The 18174-nt window shown below is 49.5% G+C and overlaps 1 protein-coding gene across 2 annotated transcripts in view; it reads left to right on the top strand.

The window, feature by feature from the left end:
- Window positions 1-18174, top strand: part of paxbp1 (PAX3 and PAX7 binding protein 1) — a 59380-nt gene that overhangs the window by 17848 nt on the left and 23358 nt on the right. For both annotated transcript variants that reach the window (XM_038987426.1, XM_038987427.1), the window contains exons 4-8: window positions 457-687; window positions 8196-8299; window positions 8765-8961; window positions 13779-13968; window positions 14856-14979. In XM_038987426.1, the coding sequence (XP_038843354.1) occupies window positions 457-687; window positions 8196-8299; window positions 8765-8961; window positions 13779-13968; window positions 14856-14979 (846 nt within the window). The remainder of the gene's footprint in view (window positions 1-456; window positions 688-8195; window positions 8300-8764; window positions 8962-13778; window positions 13969-14855; window positions 14980-18174) is intronic.

The raw sequence follows: 18174 nt of genomic DNA, 5'->3' as shown, positions 1-18174 counted from the left end.
GGGCTAGACACAGCTGGCGAGGAAAAACGACATAGTACACACACAATTTACATTTTGTTTCGCTTAAGTTTTCATGTTCTCAATAACAATCTGAAGTTCATTGTGTTTCCATCGAATTTTCAATTCTACCGATTAAAAAAAAAAAAAAAAATTGTCACAAACTGTTGCGTTAAATAGCAAATATGCCAACTTTGGTCTTGTCACGGCCACTCTCTAGCCAACAGCTCACAGATACAGTGTGGGTAGGCTAGTCTACATACCCGCATTTTGGTGGGTGTTTAATGTCCCACCCTGGTAAACCCCAACTGCCATTATGTCAACTCCTTGACATGTCTTAACATGTTTGGCCCAACAATAAGTGACAAGCAGGTGACCTGATGGCACAAACAGATCTGAGACCATGCTAGAACTCTTCACCTTTTAATCTTACTGACTCCTGACCTCTGACCTGTCCAGGTGAGATCCCGGACGCGGCCTTCATCCACGCGGCAAGGAAGCGTCGTCAGATGGCGAGGGAGCTAGGCGGCGACGCCCCCCTGGTGGAGACGGACACGCCCAAGAAGCGTCTTGTCCGAGAGGAGGAAGAGGAGGGAGACGGGAGCGACGATGAAGACGAAGATGAGAAGAGGATCAGCTTCAGTGGAGTCAAGAACAAGAGCCAGAGGACCAGGATAGCAGAAGAGATAGGTTAGTTACATTTACACTGACTAGACCCAACATTACTACTACCAATATACTACTACTACCAATATACTACAGAGGAGATAGGTTAGTTACATTTACACTGACTAGACCAAACATTACTACTACCAATATACTACTACTACCAATATACTACAGAGGAGATAGGTTAGTTACATTTACACTGACTAGACCAAACATTACTACTACCAATATACTACTACTACCAATATACTACTTATACTACTACTACCAATATACTACAGAGGAGATAGGTTAGTTACATTTACACTGACTAGACCAAACATTACTACTACCAATATACTACAGAGGAGATAGGTTTGTTACATTTACACTGACTAGACCAAACATTATGGCACCTAACCCTATCCAATATCGAGTTGCACCCTCCCCTTTGTCTTCAGAACAGCCTCAATTCGTCAGGGTGTGGACTCTACAAGGGGTCAAAAGCGTTCCACAGGGACTACTACACTACTACTACTACTACACTACCAATATACTACTACCGATATACTACTACTACCGATATACTACTACTACCGATCTACTACTACTACTACTACCGATCTTCTACTACTACTACTACTACCGATATACTACTACTACTACTACCACCGATATACTCCTTATACTACTACCACCGATATACTCCTTATACTACTACTACCACCGATATACTCCTTATACTACTACTACCACCGATATACTCCTTATACTACTACTACCAATATACTACTTATACTACTACTACCAATATACTACTTATACTACTACTACCAATATACTACTTATACTACTACTACCAATATACTACTTATACTACTACTACCAATATACTACAGAGGAGATAGGTTAGTTACATTTACACTGACTAGACCAAACATTATGGCACCTAACCCTAACCAATATCGAGTTGCACCTTCCCCTTTGTCTTCAGAACAGCCTCAATTCGTCAGGGTGTGGACTCTACAAGGGGTCAAAAGCGTTCCACAGGGACTACTACACTACTACTACACTACCAATATACTACTACCAATCTACTACTTATACTAATACTACCAATATACTACTACTACAAATATACTACTTATACTACTACTACTACACTACCAATATACTACTACTTCCAATATACTACTACTACTACCAATATACTACTTATACTACTACTACCAATATACTACTACTACCGATATACTACTTATACTACTACTACTACTACCGATATACTACTTATACTACTACTACCGATATACTACTTATACTACTACTACCGATATACTGCCGATATACTACTACTGCCGATATACTACCGATATACTACTACTACTACCGATATACTACTACTACTACTACCGATATACTACTACTACCAATATACTACTACTACTACTACCAATATACTACTACTACTACAGCTCTACTACAGCTCTGAGCCTGACCCAGAACGACTCGCAGCTCTTAGACTGACCCAGAACGACTCTCGCAGCTCTTAGACTGACCCAGAACGACTCGCAGCTCTGAGCCTGACCCAGAACGACTCTCGCAGCTCTTAGACTGACCCAGAACGACTCTCGCAGCTCTTAGACTGACCCAGAACGACTCTCGCAGCTCTTAGACTGACCCAGAACGACTCGCAGCTCTGAGCCTGACCCAGAACGACTCGCAGCTCTGAGCCTGACCCAGAACGACTCGCAGCTCTTAGACTGACCCAGAACGACTCTCGCAGCTCTTAGACTGACCCAGAACGACTCTCGCAGCTCTTAGACTGACCCAGAACGACTCTCGCAGCTCTTAGACTGACCCAGAACGACTCGCAGCTCTGAGCCTGACCCAGAACGACTCGCAGCTCTTAGACTGACCCAGAACGACTCTCGCAGCTCTTAGACTGACCCAGAACGACTCTCGCAGCTCTTAGACTGACCCAGAACGACTCTCGCAGCTCTTAGACTGACCCAGAACGACTCTCGCAGCTCTTAGACTGACCCAGAACGACTCTCGCAGCTCTTAGACTGACCCAGAACGACTCTCGCAGCTCTCAGACTGATCCAGAACGACTCTCGCAGCTCTGAGCCTGACCCAGAACGACTCTCGCAGCTCTGAGCCTGACCCAGAACGAGACTCGCAGCTCTTAGAGACTGACCCAGAAAGAGACTCGCAGCTCTTAGAGACTGACCCAGAAAGAGACTCGCAGCTCTTAGAGACTGACCCAGAAAGAGACTCGCAGCTCTTAGAGACTGACCCAGAAAGAGACTCGCAGCTCTTAGAGACTGACCCAGAAAGAGACTCGCAGCTGTAATGGCTGCCAAAGGTGGTTCTAACATGTATTGACTCGGTGTGAATACTAATGTAAATGAGATGTCATTTTCAATATATTTTCAAACATTTCTAAAAACATGTTTTAGCTTTGTCTTTATGGGGTATTGTGTGTAGATGGGAGAGATTGTGTATTTTATTTGATCAATTTAGATTTTTTAAATCTGTATCACAACATGTGGAATAAGTCTAGGGGTAGGAATGCTTTCTGAAGGCTCTGTAACCATTCCCCACCCTGTCTCTCTCTCTCCCCACCCTGTCTCTCTCTCTCCCCACCCTGTCTCTCTCTCTCCCCACCCTGTCTCTCTCTCTCCCCACCCTGTCTCTCTCTCTCCCCACCCTGTCTCTCTCTCTCCCCACCCTGTCTCTCTCTCCCCCCACCCTGTCTCTCTCTCTCCCCACCCTGTCTCTCTCTCTCCCCACCCTGTCTCTCTCTCTCCCCACCCTGTCTCTCTCTCTCCCCACCCTGTCTCTCTCTCTCCCCACCCTGTCTCTCTCTCTCTCCACCCTGTCTCTCTCTCTCTCCACCCTGTCTCTCTCTCTCTCTCCACCCTGTCTCTCTCTCTCTCTCCACCCTGTCTCTCTCTCTCTCTCTCCACCCTGTCTCTCTCTCTCTCTCCACCCTGTCTCTCTCTCTCTCTCCACCCTGTCTCTCTCTCTCTCTCCACCCTGTCTCTCTCTCTCTCTCCACCCTGTCTCTCTCTCTCTCTCCACCCTGTCTCTCTCTCTCTCTCCACCCTGTCTCTCTCTCTCTCTCCACCCTGTCTCTCTCTCTCTCTCCACCCTGTCTCTCTCTCTCTCTCCACCCTGTCTCTCTCTCTCTCTCCACCCTGTCTCTCTCTCTCTCTCCACCCTGTCTCTCTCTCTCTCTCCACCCTGTCTCTCTCTCTCTCTCCACCCTGTCTCTCTCTCTCTCCCCACCCTGTCTCTCTCTCTCTCCCCACCCTGTCTCTCTCTCTCTCCCCACCCTGTCTCTCTCTCTCTCCCCACCCTGTCTCTCTCTCTCTCCCCACCCTGTCTCTCTCTCTCTCCCCACCCTGTCTCTCTCTCTCTCCCCACCCTGTCTCTCTCTCTCTCCCCACCCTGTCTCTCTCTCTCTCCCCACCCTGTCTCTCTCTCTCTCCCCACCCTGTCTCTCTCTCTCTCCCCACCCTGTCTCTCTCTCTCTCCCCACCCTGTCTCTCTCTCTCTCCCCACCCTGTCTCTCTCTCTCTCCCCCCCCCCTCTCTCTCTCTCTCTCCCCCCCCCCTCTCTCTCTCTCTCTCCCCCACCCTGTCTCTCTCTCTCTCCCCCCACCCTGTCTCTCTCTCTCTCCCCCCACCCTGTCTCTCTCTCTCTCCCCCCTGCGTAACCTGTCTCTCTCTCTCTCCCCCCACCCTGTCTCTCTCTCTCTCCCCCCAACCTGTCTCTCTCTCTCTCCCCCCCCCCTGTCTCTCTCTCTCTCCCCCCCCTGTCTCTCTCTCTCTCTCCACCCTGTCTCTCTCTCTCTCTCCACCCTGTCTCTCTCTCTCTCTCCACCCTGTCTCTCTCTCTCTCTCCACCCTGTCTCTCTCTCTCTCTCCACCCTGTCTCTCTCTCTCTCTCCACCCTGTCTCTCTCTCTCTCTCCACCCTGTCTCTCTCTCTCTCTCCACCCTGTCTCTCTCTCTCTCTCCACCCTGTCTCTCTCTCTCTCTCTCCACCCTGTCTCTCTCTCTCTCTCTCCACCCTGTCTCTCTCTCTCTCTCTCCACCCTGTCTCTCTCTCTCTCTCTCCACCCTGTCTCTCTCTCTCTCTCTCCACCCTGTCTCTCTCTCTCTCTCTCCACCCTGTCTCTCTCTCTCTCTCTCCACCCTGTCTCTCTCTCTCTCTCTCCACCCTGTCTCTCTCTCTCTCTCCACCCTGTCTCTCTCTCTCTCTCCACCCTGTCTCTCTCTCTCTCCCACCCTGTCTCTCTCTCTCTCCCCACCCTGTCTCTCTCTCTCTCCCCACCCTGTCTCTCTCTCTCTCCCCACCCTGTCTCTCTCTCTCTCCCCACCCTGTCTCTCTCTCTCTCCCCACCCCCTCTCTCTCTCTCTCCCCACCCTGTCTCTCTCTCTCTCTCCCCACCCTGTCTCTCTCTCTCTCCCCACCCTGTCTCTCTCTCTCTCCCCACCCTGTCTCTCTCTCTCTCCCCACCCTGTCTCTCTCTCTCTCCCCACCCTGTCTCTCTCTCTCTCCCCACCCTGTCTCTCTCTCTCTCCCCACCCTGTCTCTCTCTCTCTCCCCACCCTGTCTCTCTCTCTCTCCCCACCCTGTCTCTCTCTCTCTCCCCACCCTGTCTCTCTCTCTCTCCCCACCCTGTCTCTCTCTCTCTCCCCACCCTGTCTCTCTCTCTCTCCCCACCCTGTCTCTCTCTCTCTCCCACCCTGTCTCTCTCTCTCTCCCCACCCTGTCTCTCTCTCTCTCCCCACCCTGTCTCTCTCTCTCCCCCCACCCTGTCTCTCTCTCTCCCCCCACCCTGTCTCTCTCTCTCCCCCCACCCTGTCTCTCTCTCTCCCCCCCACGTAACCTGTCTCTCTCTCTCCCCCCACCCTGTCTCTCTCTCTCTCTCTCTCTCTCTCTCCACCCTGTCTCTCTCTCCACCCTGTCTCTCTCTCTCTCTCCACCCTGTCTCTCTCTCTCTCTCCACCCTGTCTCTCTCTCTCTCTCCACCCTGTCTCTCTCTCTCTCTCCACCCTGTCTCTCTCTCTCCACCCTGTCTCTCTCTCTCTCTCCACCCTGTCTCTCTCTCTCTCCCCACCCTGTCTCTCTCTCTCTCCCCACCCTGTCTCTCTCTCTCTCCCCACCCTGTCTCTCTCTCTCTCCCCACCCTGTCTCTCTCTCTCTCCCCACCCTGTCTCTCTCTCTCTCCCCACCCTGTCTCTCTCTCTCTCCCCACCCTGTCTCTCTCTCTCTCCCCACCCTGTCTCTCTCTCTCTCCCCACCCTGTCTCTCTCTCTCTCCCCACCCTGTCTCTCTCTCTCTCCCCCCACCCTGTCTCTCTCTCTCTCTCCCCCCACCCTGTCTCTCTCTCTCTCCCCCCACCCTGTCTCTCTCTCTCTCCCCCCACCCTCTCTCTCTCTCTCTCCCCCCACCCTGTCTCTCTCTCTCTCCCCCCACCCTGTCTCTCTCTCTCTCCCCCCACCCTGTCTCTCTCTCTCTCCCCCCACCCTGTCTCTCTCTCTCTCCCCCCACCCTGTCTCTCTCTCTCTCCCCCCACCCTGTCTCTCTCTCTCTCCCCCCCACCCTGTCTCTCTCTCTCTCCCCCCCACCCTGTCTCTCTCTCTCTCCCCCCCACCCTGTCTCTCTCTCTCTCCCCCCCACCCTGTCTCTCTCTCTCTCTCTCTCTCTCTCTCCACCCTGTCTCTCTCTCCACCCTGTCTCTCTCTCTCTCTCCACCCTGTCTCTCTCTCTCTCTCCACCCTGTCTCTCTCTCTCTCTCCACCCTGTCTCTCTCTCTCTCTCCACCCTGTCTCTCTCTCTCCACCCTGTCTCTCTCTCTCTCTCCACCCTGTCTCTCTCTCTCTCCCCACCCTGTCTCTCTCTCTCTCCCCACCCTGTCTCTCTCTCTCTCCCCACCCTGTCTCTCTCTCTCTCCCCACCCTGTCTCTCTCTCTCTCCCCACCCTGTCTCTCTCTCTCTCCCCACCCTGTCTCTCTCTCTCTCCCCACCCTGTCTCTCTCTCTCTCCCCACCCTGTCTCTCTCTCTCTCCCCACCCTGTCTCTCTCTCTCTCCCCACCCTGTCTCTCTCTCTCTCCCCCCACCCTGTCTCTCTCTCTCTCTCCCCCCACCCTGTCTCTCTCTCTCTCCCCCCACCCTGTCTCTCTCTCTCTCCCCCCACCCTGTCTCTCTCTCTCTCCCCCCACCCTGTCTCTCTCTCTCTCCCCCCACCCTGTCTCTCTCTCTCTCCCCCCACCCTGTCTCTCTCTCTCTCTCCCCCCACCCTGTCTCTCTCTCTCTCCCCCCACCCTGTCTCTCTCTCTCTCTCCCCCCAACCTGTCTCTCTCTCTCTCCCCCCTACGTAACCTGTCTCTCTCTCTCTCCCCCCCACCCTGTCTCTCTCTCTCTCCCCCCCACCCTGTCTCTCTCTCTCTCCCCCCCACCCTGTCTCTCTCTCTCTCCCCCCCACCCTGTCTCTCTCTCTCTCCCCCCCACCCTCTCTCTCTCTCTCTCCCCCCCCCCTGTCTCTCTCTCTCTCTCCACCCTGTCTCTCTCTCTCTCTCCCCCCTGTCTCTCTCTCTCTCTCTCCACCCTGTCTCTCTCTCTCTCTCCACCCTGTCTCTCTCTCTCTCTCTCCTGTCTCTCTCTCTCTCTCCACCCTGTCTCTCTCTCTCTCTCTCCACCCTGTCTCTCTCTCTCTCTCTCCACCCTGTCTCTCTCTCTCTCTCTCCACCCTGTCTCTCTCTCTCTCTCTCCACCCTGTCTCTCTCTCTCTCTCTCTCCACCCTGTCTCTCTCTCTCTCTCTCTCCACCCTGTCTCTCTCTCTCTCTCTCCACCCTGTCTCTCTCTCTCTCTCTCCACCCTGTCTCTCTCTCTCTCTCTCCACCCTGTCTCTCTCTCTCTCTCTCCACCCTGTCTCTCTCTCTCTCTCTCCACCCTGTCTCTCTCTCTCTCTCTCCACCCTGTCTCTCTCTCTCTCTCTCCACCCTGTCTCTCTCTCTCTCTCTCCACCCTGTCTCTCTCTCTCTCTCTCCACCCTGTCTCTCTCTCTCTCTCTCCACCCTGTCTCTCTCTCTCTCTCCCCCCCTCTCTCTCTCTCTCTCCCCCCCCTGTCTCTCTCTCTCTCCCCACCCTGTCTCTCTCTCTCTCCCCACCCTGTCTCTCTCTCTCTCCCCACCCTGTCTCTCTCTCTCTCCCCACCCTGTCTCTCTCTCTCTCCCCACCCTGTCTCTCTCTCTCCCCCCACCCTGTCTCTCTCTCTCTCTCTCCACCCTGTCTCTCTCTCTCTCTCTCCACCCTGTCTCTCTCTCTCTCTCTCCACCCTGTCTCTCTCTCTCTCTCCACCCTGTCTCTCTCTCTCTCTCCACCCTGTCTCTCTCTCTCTCTCCACCCTGTCTCTCGCTCGCTCTCTCTCCCCACCCTGTCTCTCGCTCGCTCTCTCTCCCCACCCTGTCTCTCGCTCGCTCTCTCTCCCCACCCTGTCTCTCGCTCGCTCTCTCCCTTTCTCCTCCACTAGGTATAGAGGGTAGTGATGACGAGGCGTTGGATACAGGAGGTCAGGATGAGGAGGTATCACGCTGGGAACAGGAGCAGATACGCAAAGGGATCAGCATCCCCCAGGTAACACACACACCAGCATCCCCCACACCAGCATCCCCCAGGTAACACACACACACCAGCATCCCCCAGGTAACACACACACACCAGCATCCCCCGGGTAACACGCACACCAGCATCCCCCAGGTAACACACACACACCAGCATCCCCCGGGTAACACACACACACCAGCATCCCCCGGGTAACACACACACACCAGCATCCCCCGGGTAACACACACACACCAGCATCCCCCGGGTAACACACACACACCAGCATCCCCCGGGTAACACACACACACCAGCATCCCCCGGGTAACACACACACACCAGCATCCCCCGGGTAACACACACACACCAGCATCCCCCGGGTAACACACACACACCAGCATCCCCCGGGTAACACACACACACCAGCATCCCCCGGGTAACACACACACACACCAGCATCCCCCGGGTAACACGCACCGTACATATGTTGTTGTGTAGGTCCAGTCCTGCCAGCCAGAGGACAACGTGTACTACCAGAGCAGCAGCTACAACCCTCAGCAGCCCTACAGCTCTACCTACGGCCTGCCCTACTCCTACAGCAGCAAGCCTGAGGGTTGCACACTGGTCTACAGTGCCCCTGGTGGTGACCTCTCACCCGTCACTACTGACCTGGTCAAGACACGCCTCAGAGACAGGTACCTGACCGATCCAGTACACTACTAACCCTAATGGTGACCTCTCACCTGTCACTACTGACCTGGGGAAGACACGCCTCAGAGACAGGTACCTGACCGATCCAGTACACTACTAACCCTAATGGTGACCTCTCACCTGTCACTGCTGACCTGGGGAAGACACGCCTCAGAGACAGGTACCTGACCCATCCAGTACACTACTAACCCTAATGGTGACCTCTCACCTGTCACTACTGACCTGGGGAAGACACGCCTCAGAGACAGGTACCTGACCCATCCAGTACACTACTAACCCTAATGGTGACCTCTCACCTGTCACTACTGACCTGGGGAAGACACGCCTCAGAGACAGGTACCTGACCCATCCAGTACACTACTAACCCTAATGGTGACCTCTCACCTGTCACTACTGACCTGGGGAAGACACGCCTCAGAGACAGGTACCTGACCCATCCAGTACACTACTAACCCTAATGGTGACCTGTCACTACTGACCTGGGGAAGACACGCCTCAGAGACAGGTACCTGACCCATCCAGTACACTACTAACCCTAATGGTGACCTCTCACCTGTCACTGCTGACCTGGGGAAGATATGGTGCATTTGAAGTTTTCAGACCCCTTGACTTCTCACATTTTGTTACGTTACAGCCTTATTCTAAAATAGATTCAGTAGTTTTTTCCCCTCATCAATCTACACACAATACCCCATAATGACATCACAATACCCCATAATGACATCACAATACCCCATAATGACATCACAATACCCCATAATGACATCACAATACCCCATAATGACAAAGTAAAAACTGTGTTCTATAAATAAAAAACGGGGGGGGGGGGGAAAGCATTTACGTAAGTATTCAGACCCTTTACTCAGTACTTTGTTGAAGCACCTTTAGCAGCGATTACAGCCTTGAGTCTTCTTGGGTATGACGCTACAAACTTGGCACACCTGTATTTGGGGAGTTTCTCCCATTCTTCTCTGCAGATCCTCTCAAGCTCTGTCAGGTTGGATGGGGAGCGTTGCTGCACAGCTATTTTCAGGTCTCTCCAGAGATGTTCAATTGGGTTCAAGTCTGGGCTCTGGCTGGGCCACTCGAGGACATTCAGAGACTTGTTCCCTCGATCCTGACTAGTCTCCCTGCCACTGAAAGACATCCCCACAGCATGATGCTGCCACCACCATGCTTCACCATAGGGATGGTGCTAGGTTTCCTCCAGATGTGACACTTGGCATTCAGGCCAAATAGTTCAATCTTGGTTTCATCAGACCAGAGAATCTTGTTTCTCATGGTCTGAGAGTCTTTAGGTGCCTTTTGGCAAACTCCAAGCGGGCTGTCATGTGCCTTTTACTGAGGAGTGACTTCCGTCTGGCCACTCTACTATAAAGGCCTAATTGGTGGAATGCTGCAGAGATGGTTGTCCTTCTGGAAGGTTCTCCCATCTCCACAGAGGAACACTGGAGCTCTGTCTGTGTGACCATCGGGTTCTTGGTCACTTCCCTGACCAAGGCCCTTCTCCCCCGATTGCTTAGTTTGGCCGGGCGGCCAGCTCTAGGAAGAGTCTTGGTGGTTCTTCCATTTAAGAATGATGGAGGCCACTGTGTTCTCGGGGACCTTCAATGCTGCAGACATTTTTTGGTACCCTTCCCCAGATCTGTGTCTCGACACAATCCTGTCTCGGAGCTCTACGGACAATTCCTTTGACCTCATGACTTGGTTTTTGCTTTGGCATGCACTGTCAACTGTGGGACCATATATAGACAGGTGTGTGCCTTTCCAAATCATATCCAATCAATTTAATTTACCACAGGTGGACTCCAATCATGTTGTAGAAACATCTCAAGGATGATCAATGGAAACAGGATGCACCTGAGCTCAATTTAGTCTCCTAGCAAAGGGTCTGAATACTAATGTAAATAAGGTGTTATATATTTGAAACCTGTTTTTGCTTTTTTTATTATGGGGTTTTGTGTTTTAGATTGATGGAGAAAAAAATATATTTAATCCATTTTAGAATAAGTCTGTAACGTAACAAAATGTGGAAAAGGTTAAGGGGTCTGAATACTTTCCGAAAGCACCGTATGCTCAGACAGGTACCTGCCAGATCCAGTACTCTACCCCAGCGGTTCTCTACGGGTGGGTCACGACCCAAATTAGGTTTTGAATGGGTCTCGAGTGTCTGAGTTTAAGTAAAATAAAAAATATTATTATTTAAAAAAAAAAAATCCAGTCTGAAGTTAAACGACTTAAACCAGGTAGAAATGAAAATTGTCATCTAAAAAAAATTAATAATGACCTCTGAACTATTTTTCTTCAATCACAGTTATTAGCAGCGCTATTTAGCGTATTTGGTGGATTAGCATTCATCGAAAGCTTAGTGTTCGTCAAGAATATGAGCAAAATTGTATTATTGACAATGGAAAGGTGGGACTGTTCCCTCTTTCATATAATTGGTACATTTACTAAGAATATAACGTTAGTCATTTCTCCGTAGTTTTTTATTTATTATTATTATTTTTTTACAATTGAGACGTGAATATTGGATTCACAACTGAGACAACCTGGTTCAATTTGGGTCCCGCGGGTCGACCAGTTGAGGAATCACTGGTCTACCCTGGTGTGGTCGTTACCTTCCCATTCCGCTACGCTGTTACTGGAATCCTAGCCAGCTAGAAGCGGTGTTGTCTGGGCTGCTGGAAACAAATGGTTTTCCAGGTGTAGTTCTCACCTGTTCCCCCCCCCCCCACTCTCACCTGGTTTACCTCCACTCCTTTATGATCTACCGTTCTACATGACCCATCGGTTAGTCCTGTATTCTGTCTCAGACCTAGCTCCAGTCCTGCTAAAAGCTGGTTTATAGTTAGTCCGATCACAGCTCTGTTGACCATTTTAAAATACCACATCAGTTTTTAGACCTACTGTAAACCAAGCTTCGTGGGTTAACTTTACAGCACTCACCCTCTCTCTCCTGTCTGTCTGTAGGCTCAGATCCACTCAACTCACCTGGTCTGTCTCGTGTGTGTGTGTAGGCTCAGATCCACTCACCTGGTCTGTCTCGTGTGTGTGTGTGTAGGCTCAGATCCACTCACCTGGTCTGTCTCGTGTGTGTGTGTGTGTAGGCTCAGATCCACTCACCTGGTCTGTCTCGTGTGTGTGTGTGTAGGCTCAGATCCACTCACCTGGTCTGTCTCGTGTGTGTGTGTAGGCTCAGATCCACTCACCTGGTCTGTCTCGTGTGTGTGTGTAGGCTCAGATCCACTCACCTGGTCTGTCTCGTGTGTGTGTGTGTAGGCTCAGATCCACTCACCTGGTCTGTCTCGTGTGTGTGTGTAGGCTCAGATCCACTCACCTGGTCTGTCTCGTGTGTGTGTGTGTGTAGGCTCAGATCCACTCACCTGGTCTGTCTCGTGTGTGTGTGTGTAGGCTCAGATCCACTCACCTGGTCTGTCTCGTGTGTGTCTGTAGGCTCAGATCCACTCACCCGGTCTGTCTCGTGTGTGTCTGTAGGCTCAGATCCACTCACCCGGTCTGTCTCGTGTGTGTGTGTAGGCTCAGATCCACTCACCTGGTCTGTCTCGTGTGTGTGTGTGTAGGCTCAGATCCACTCACCTGGTCTGTCTCGTGTGTGTGTGTGTGTAGGCTCAGATCCACTCACCTGGTCTGTCTCGTGTGTGTGTGTGTGTAGGCTCAGATCCACTCACCTGGTCTGTCTCGTGTGTCTGTAGGCTCAGATCCACTCACCTGGTCTGTCTCGTGTGTCTGTAGGCTCAGATCCACTCACCCGGTCTGTCTCGTGTGTGTGTGTAGGCTCAGATCCACTCACCTGGTCTGTCTCGTGTGTGTCTGTAGGCTCAGATCCACTCACCCGGTCTGTCTCGTGTGTGTGTGTAGGCTCAGATCCACTCACCTGGTCTGTCTCGTGTGTGTGTGTGTAGGCTCAGATCCACTCACCTGGTCTGTCTCGTGTGTGTGTGTGTAGGCTCAGATCCACTCACCTGGTCTGTCTCGTGTGTGTCTGTAGGCTCAGATCCACTCACCTGGTCTGTCTCGTGTGTGTGTGTGTGTAGGCTCAGATCCACTCACCTGGTCTGTCTCGTGTGTGTGTGTGTGTGTAGGCTCAGATCCACTCACCTGGTCTGTCTCGTGTGTCTGTAGGCTCAGATCCACTCACCTGGTCTGTCTCGTGTGTCTGTAGGCTCAGATCCACTCACCCGGTCTGTCTCGTGTGTGTGTGTAGGCTCAGATCCACTCACCTGGTCTGTCTCGTGTGTGTCTGTAGGCTCAGATCCACTCACCCGGTCTGTCTCGTGTGTGTGTAGGCTCAGATCCACTCACCCGGTCTGTCTCGTGTGTGTGTGTGTAGGCTCAGATCCACTCACCTGGTCTGTCTCGTGTGTGTGTGTGTGTGTGTAGGCTCAGATCCACTCACCTGGTCTGTCTCGTGTGTGTGTGTGTCTGTAGGCTCAGATCCACTCACCCGGTCTGTCTCGTGTGTCTGTAGGCTCAGATCCAGTCAACTCACCCGGTCTGTCTCGTGTGTGTCTGTAGGCTCAGATCCACTCACCCGGTCTGTCTCGTGTGTGTCTGTAGGCTCAGATCCACTCACCTGGTCTGTCTCGTGTGTGTCTGTAGGCTCAGATCAACTCACCTGGTCTGTCTCGTGTGTGTCTGTAGGCTCAGATCCAGTCAACTCACCTGGTCTGTCTCGTGTGTGTCTGTAGGCTCAGATCCACTCACCCGGTCTGTCTCGTGTGTGTGTGTAGGCTCAGATCCACTCACCCGGTCTGTCTTGTGTGTCTTTTTTCTCTAGGCTGAGCCAGATGCGTGTGGGCCATGATGCTAATGCTAAGCGCTACGATCAGATCCAGGAAGAACTCGAGGCAGCTCAGAACGCCATTCGCCGGCTCGAGGGTTCATCCAATGACGACGCAGAACAGTATAAATTCTTGCAAGAGATGCGAGGGTATGTTCGAGACTTGCTTGAGTGTTTCGGTGAAAAGGTAAGGGAGAAATTCTCTGCCTCTCTTCTTCGTTTTATGTTTTTTTCTCTCTTTCTCTCGCTGTGGGTTAATAGACTTATTTATTTATTTTTTAAATAGTAACATAATAAATTTGATATGTACTTTTGATGTAAAAAATAAATAGTTAAGTTCATTTCTGCTTTAAATAAGAGATGCCTTATTTTTTTTTAGTTTAGAGCAATTTATTTGTTGCAGTATACTTCCACTTGGTCATCTTTAACTGAATGGCTCTGATACTCCTTAGTAGTGAGTGTCTGTATTACACCTATTAACCTCTACAATATTGATCATAAACTGCAACGTTTTATTTCATCTTAACATCCGACTGGTGTTCGTTCTACAGCCGGTGTTTTCTAGGTGTGACTACAGAGAGTCTCGATGAACCTGCTCGCTAAACTGACCATCAGCTTCTCTCTCCTAACACTCACTTCCTCCTTCAGCTCTTCCTTAGTGGAATGATGCATGATGGTCAATGGAGTCTCTTTGGTGTGGGGGGGGGGAGGCTGAGGGCATTGTGATTTCAAAACTCGCTTGACTGCGCAGTTCAAACTAAAAGCTCTTGACTTGTTTAGTGAAGGAAAGCTGAAATGTGTTGGACATGGAAACATTTTTATAGATGTAGAATGAACAGATTAAACACGTCGATTTGAAAAAGAACTACAACATTTTAAATTTTGACTGATATTCCCGTCTATATATTCACACCTCTCATCACAATTGGACGTGTCACCTGTCAGTCAAGCCTCTCTCTCTCTCTCTGGCCCTTGCACCAAATGAGGTCTCCCGGTGACCCGGCGGCCGGTCAGCCTGAGCAGGGCGTGTTCTGTGTGGAGGTCGGAGGTGACGTTTGGGCGTGTATGTTTCAGGTTCCCACCGTGGCGGAGCTGGAGGGCAACATGCACCAGTTACTAAGGCAACGGGCCTGTCGGCTGGTCCAGCGGCGCCAGGATGATATTAAAGATGAATCGGCGGAGTTTGCAAGCCTTTCAAGTCAGTCCATCTTGAAGGTTTTTATTATTTACTTGAACGGCCTCGTTGGTTCTCTCTCTGTGTGTGTGTGTGGTGGTGGTCTGTGTGTACGTGCGAAGCCCCCCCCCCCTCACCCACTCTTATTTTCCTTAAGTGTTAACCCCCAAACCCTTCTCATGTCTCCCTGTCTCTGTCTCCCCGTGTGTCTCTGTCTCCCCGTGTGTCTCTGTCTCCCCGTGTGTCTCCCCGTGTGTCTCCCCGTGTGTCTCCCCGTGTGTCTCCCCGTGTGTCTCCCCGTGTGTCTCTTTCTGTGAGTGGTGTGAGCCTTGTTGTCAAGTGAGCTTGGTGAGAGAGGGAGACGTGAGCTTGTTCTGAGTCCTGACTGCACAGTGTGATGTGTAAAGGGCGAAGCTGTTTCAGCTCCTCCGTCTGTTGTGGCTGAGATGAATGTTACAGACAGAACCACAGACGGTCTGTCTGTAGACCTGTAGTCTTTTTATGTCACTGACCAATAAGACTATGACCGCAATGTCAGAGATTCAGAGAGGTTCTAAAGTGAATGCTAATTAATATGCTGCTGCTGCTGACCATAGACGGACAGGTAAGTGTGTTATGTGGATTCAAGATAGTTTTGTGTCTCCGTGATAATCCAAGCAGAACAGCAATGCATTACGACAGGAGACCAGGACAGTTAATCAAACAGAGAATGTTTCTACATTACGACTATAGACCAGGACAGTTAATCAAACAGAGAATGTTTCTACATTACGACAGTAGACCAGGACAGTTAATCAAACAGAGAATGTTTCTACATTACGACTATAGACCAGGACAGTTAATCAAACAGAGAATGTTTCTACATTACGACAGTAGACCAGGACAGTTAATCAAACAGAGAATTTTTCTACATTACGACAGTAGACCAGGACAGTTAATCAAACAGAGAATGTTTCTACATTACGACAGTAGACCAGGACAGTTAATCAAACAGAGAATGTTTCTACATTACGACAGGAGACCAGGACAGTTAATCAAACAGAGAATGTTCCTACATTACGACAGGAGACCAGGACAGTTAATCAAACAGAGAATGTTTCTACATTACGACAGGAGACCAGGACAGTTAATCAAACAGAATGTTTCTACATTACGACAGGAGACCAGGACAGTTAATCAAACAGAGAATGTTTCTACATTACGACAGGAGACCAGGACAGTTAATCAAACAGAGAATGTTTCTACATTACGACAGGAGACCAGGACAGTTAATCAAACAGAGAATGTTTCTACATTACGACAGTAGACCAGGACAGTTAATCAAACAGAGAATGTTTCTACATTACGACTATAGACCAGGACAGTTAATCAAACAGCGAATGTTTCTACATTACGACAGTAGACCAGGACAGTTAATCAAACAGAGAATGTTTTTACATTACGACTATAGACCAGGACAGTTAATCAAACAGAGAATGTTTTTACATTACGACTATAGACCAGGACAGTTAATCAAACAGAGAATGTTTCTACATTACGACAGTAGACCAGGACAGTTAATCAAACAGAGAATGTTTCTACATTACGACAGTAGACCAGGACAGTTAATCAAACAGAGAATGTTTCTACATTACGACAGTAGACCAGGACAGTTAATCAAACAGAGAATGTTTCTACATTACGACAGTAGACCAGGACAGTTAATCAAACAGAGAATGTTTCTACATTATGACAGTAGACCAGGACAGTTAATCAAACAGAGAATGTTTCTACATTACGACAGGAGACCAGGACAGTTAATCAAACAGAGAATGTTTCTACATTACGACAGGAGACCAGGACAGTTAATCAAACAGAGAATGTTTCTACATTACGACAGTAGACCAGGACAGTTAATCAAACAGAGAATGTTTCTACATTACGACAGTAGACCAGGACAGTTAATCAAACAGAGAATGTTTCTACATTACGACAGTAGACCAGGACAGTTAATCAAACAGAGAATGTTTCTCCATTACGACAGTAGACCAGGACAGTTAATCAAACAGAGAATGTTTCTACATTACGACAGTAGACCAGGACAGTTAATCAAACAGAGAATGTTTCTACATTACGACAGTAGACCAGGACAGTTAATCAAACAGAGAATGTTTTTTACATTACGACAGGAGACCAGGACAGTTAATCAAACAGAATGTTTCTACATTACGACAGTAGACCAGGACAGTTAATCAAACAGAGAATGTTTCTACATTACGACAGGAGACCAGGACAGTTAATCAAACAGAGAATGTTCCTACATTACGACAGGAGACCAGGACAGTTAATCAAACAGAGAATGTTTCTACATTACGACAGTAGACCAGGACAGTTAATCAAACAGAGAATGTTTCTACATTACGACAGTAGACCAGGACAGTTAATCAAACAGAGAATGTTTCTACATTACGACAGTAGACCAGGACAGTTAATCAAACAGAGAATGTTTCTACATTACGACAGGAGACCAGAACAGTTAATCAAACAGAGAATGTTTCTACATTACGACAGGAGACCAGGACAGTTAATCAAACAGAGAATGTTTCTACATTACGACAGTAGACCAGGACAGTTAATCAAACAGAGAATGTTTCTACATTACGACAGTAGACCAGGACAGTTAATCAAACAGAGAATGTTTCTACATTACGACTGTAGACCAGGACAGTTAATCAAACAGAGAATGTTTCTACATTACGACAGTAGACCAGGACAGTTAATCAAACAGAGAATGTTTCTACATTACGACTATAGACCAGGACAGTTAATCAAACAGAGAATGTTTCTACATTACGACTATAGACCAGGACAGTTAATCAAACAGAGAATGTTTCTACATTACGACAGTAGACCAGGACAGTTAATCAAACAGAGAATGTTTCTACATTACGACTATAGACCAGGACAGTTAATCAAACAGAGAATGTTTCTACATTACGACAGTAGACCAGGACAGTTAATCAAACAGAATGTTTCTACATTACGCCTATAGACCAGGACAGTTAATCAAACAGAGAATGTTTCTACATTACGACAGTAGACCAGGACAGTTAATCAAACAGAGAATGTTTCTACATTACGACTATAGACCAGGACAGTTAATCAAACAGAGAATGTTTCTACATTACGACAGTAGACCAGGACAGTTAATCAAACAGAGAATGTTTCTACATTACGACT

This window comes from Salvelinus namaycush, unplaced genomic scaffold, assembly GCF_016432855.1.
Source record: "Salvelinus namaycush isolate Seneca unplaced genomic scaffold, SaNama_1.0 Scaffold728, whole genome shotgun sequence".
In the NCBI taxonomy this organism is placed as follows: Eukaryota; Metazoa; Chordata; class Actinopteri; order Salmoniformes; family Salmonidae; genus Salvelinus; species Salvelinus namaycush.
Note: the sequence above shows the minus strand (reverse complement) of the source record. Positions and strands in the feature narration are given on the sequence as shown.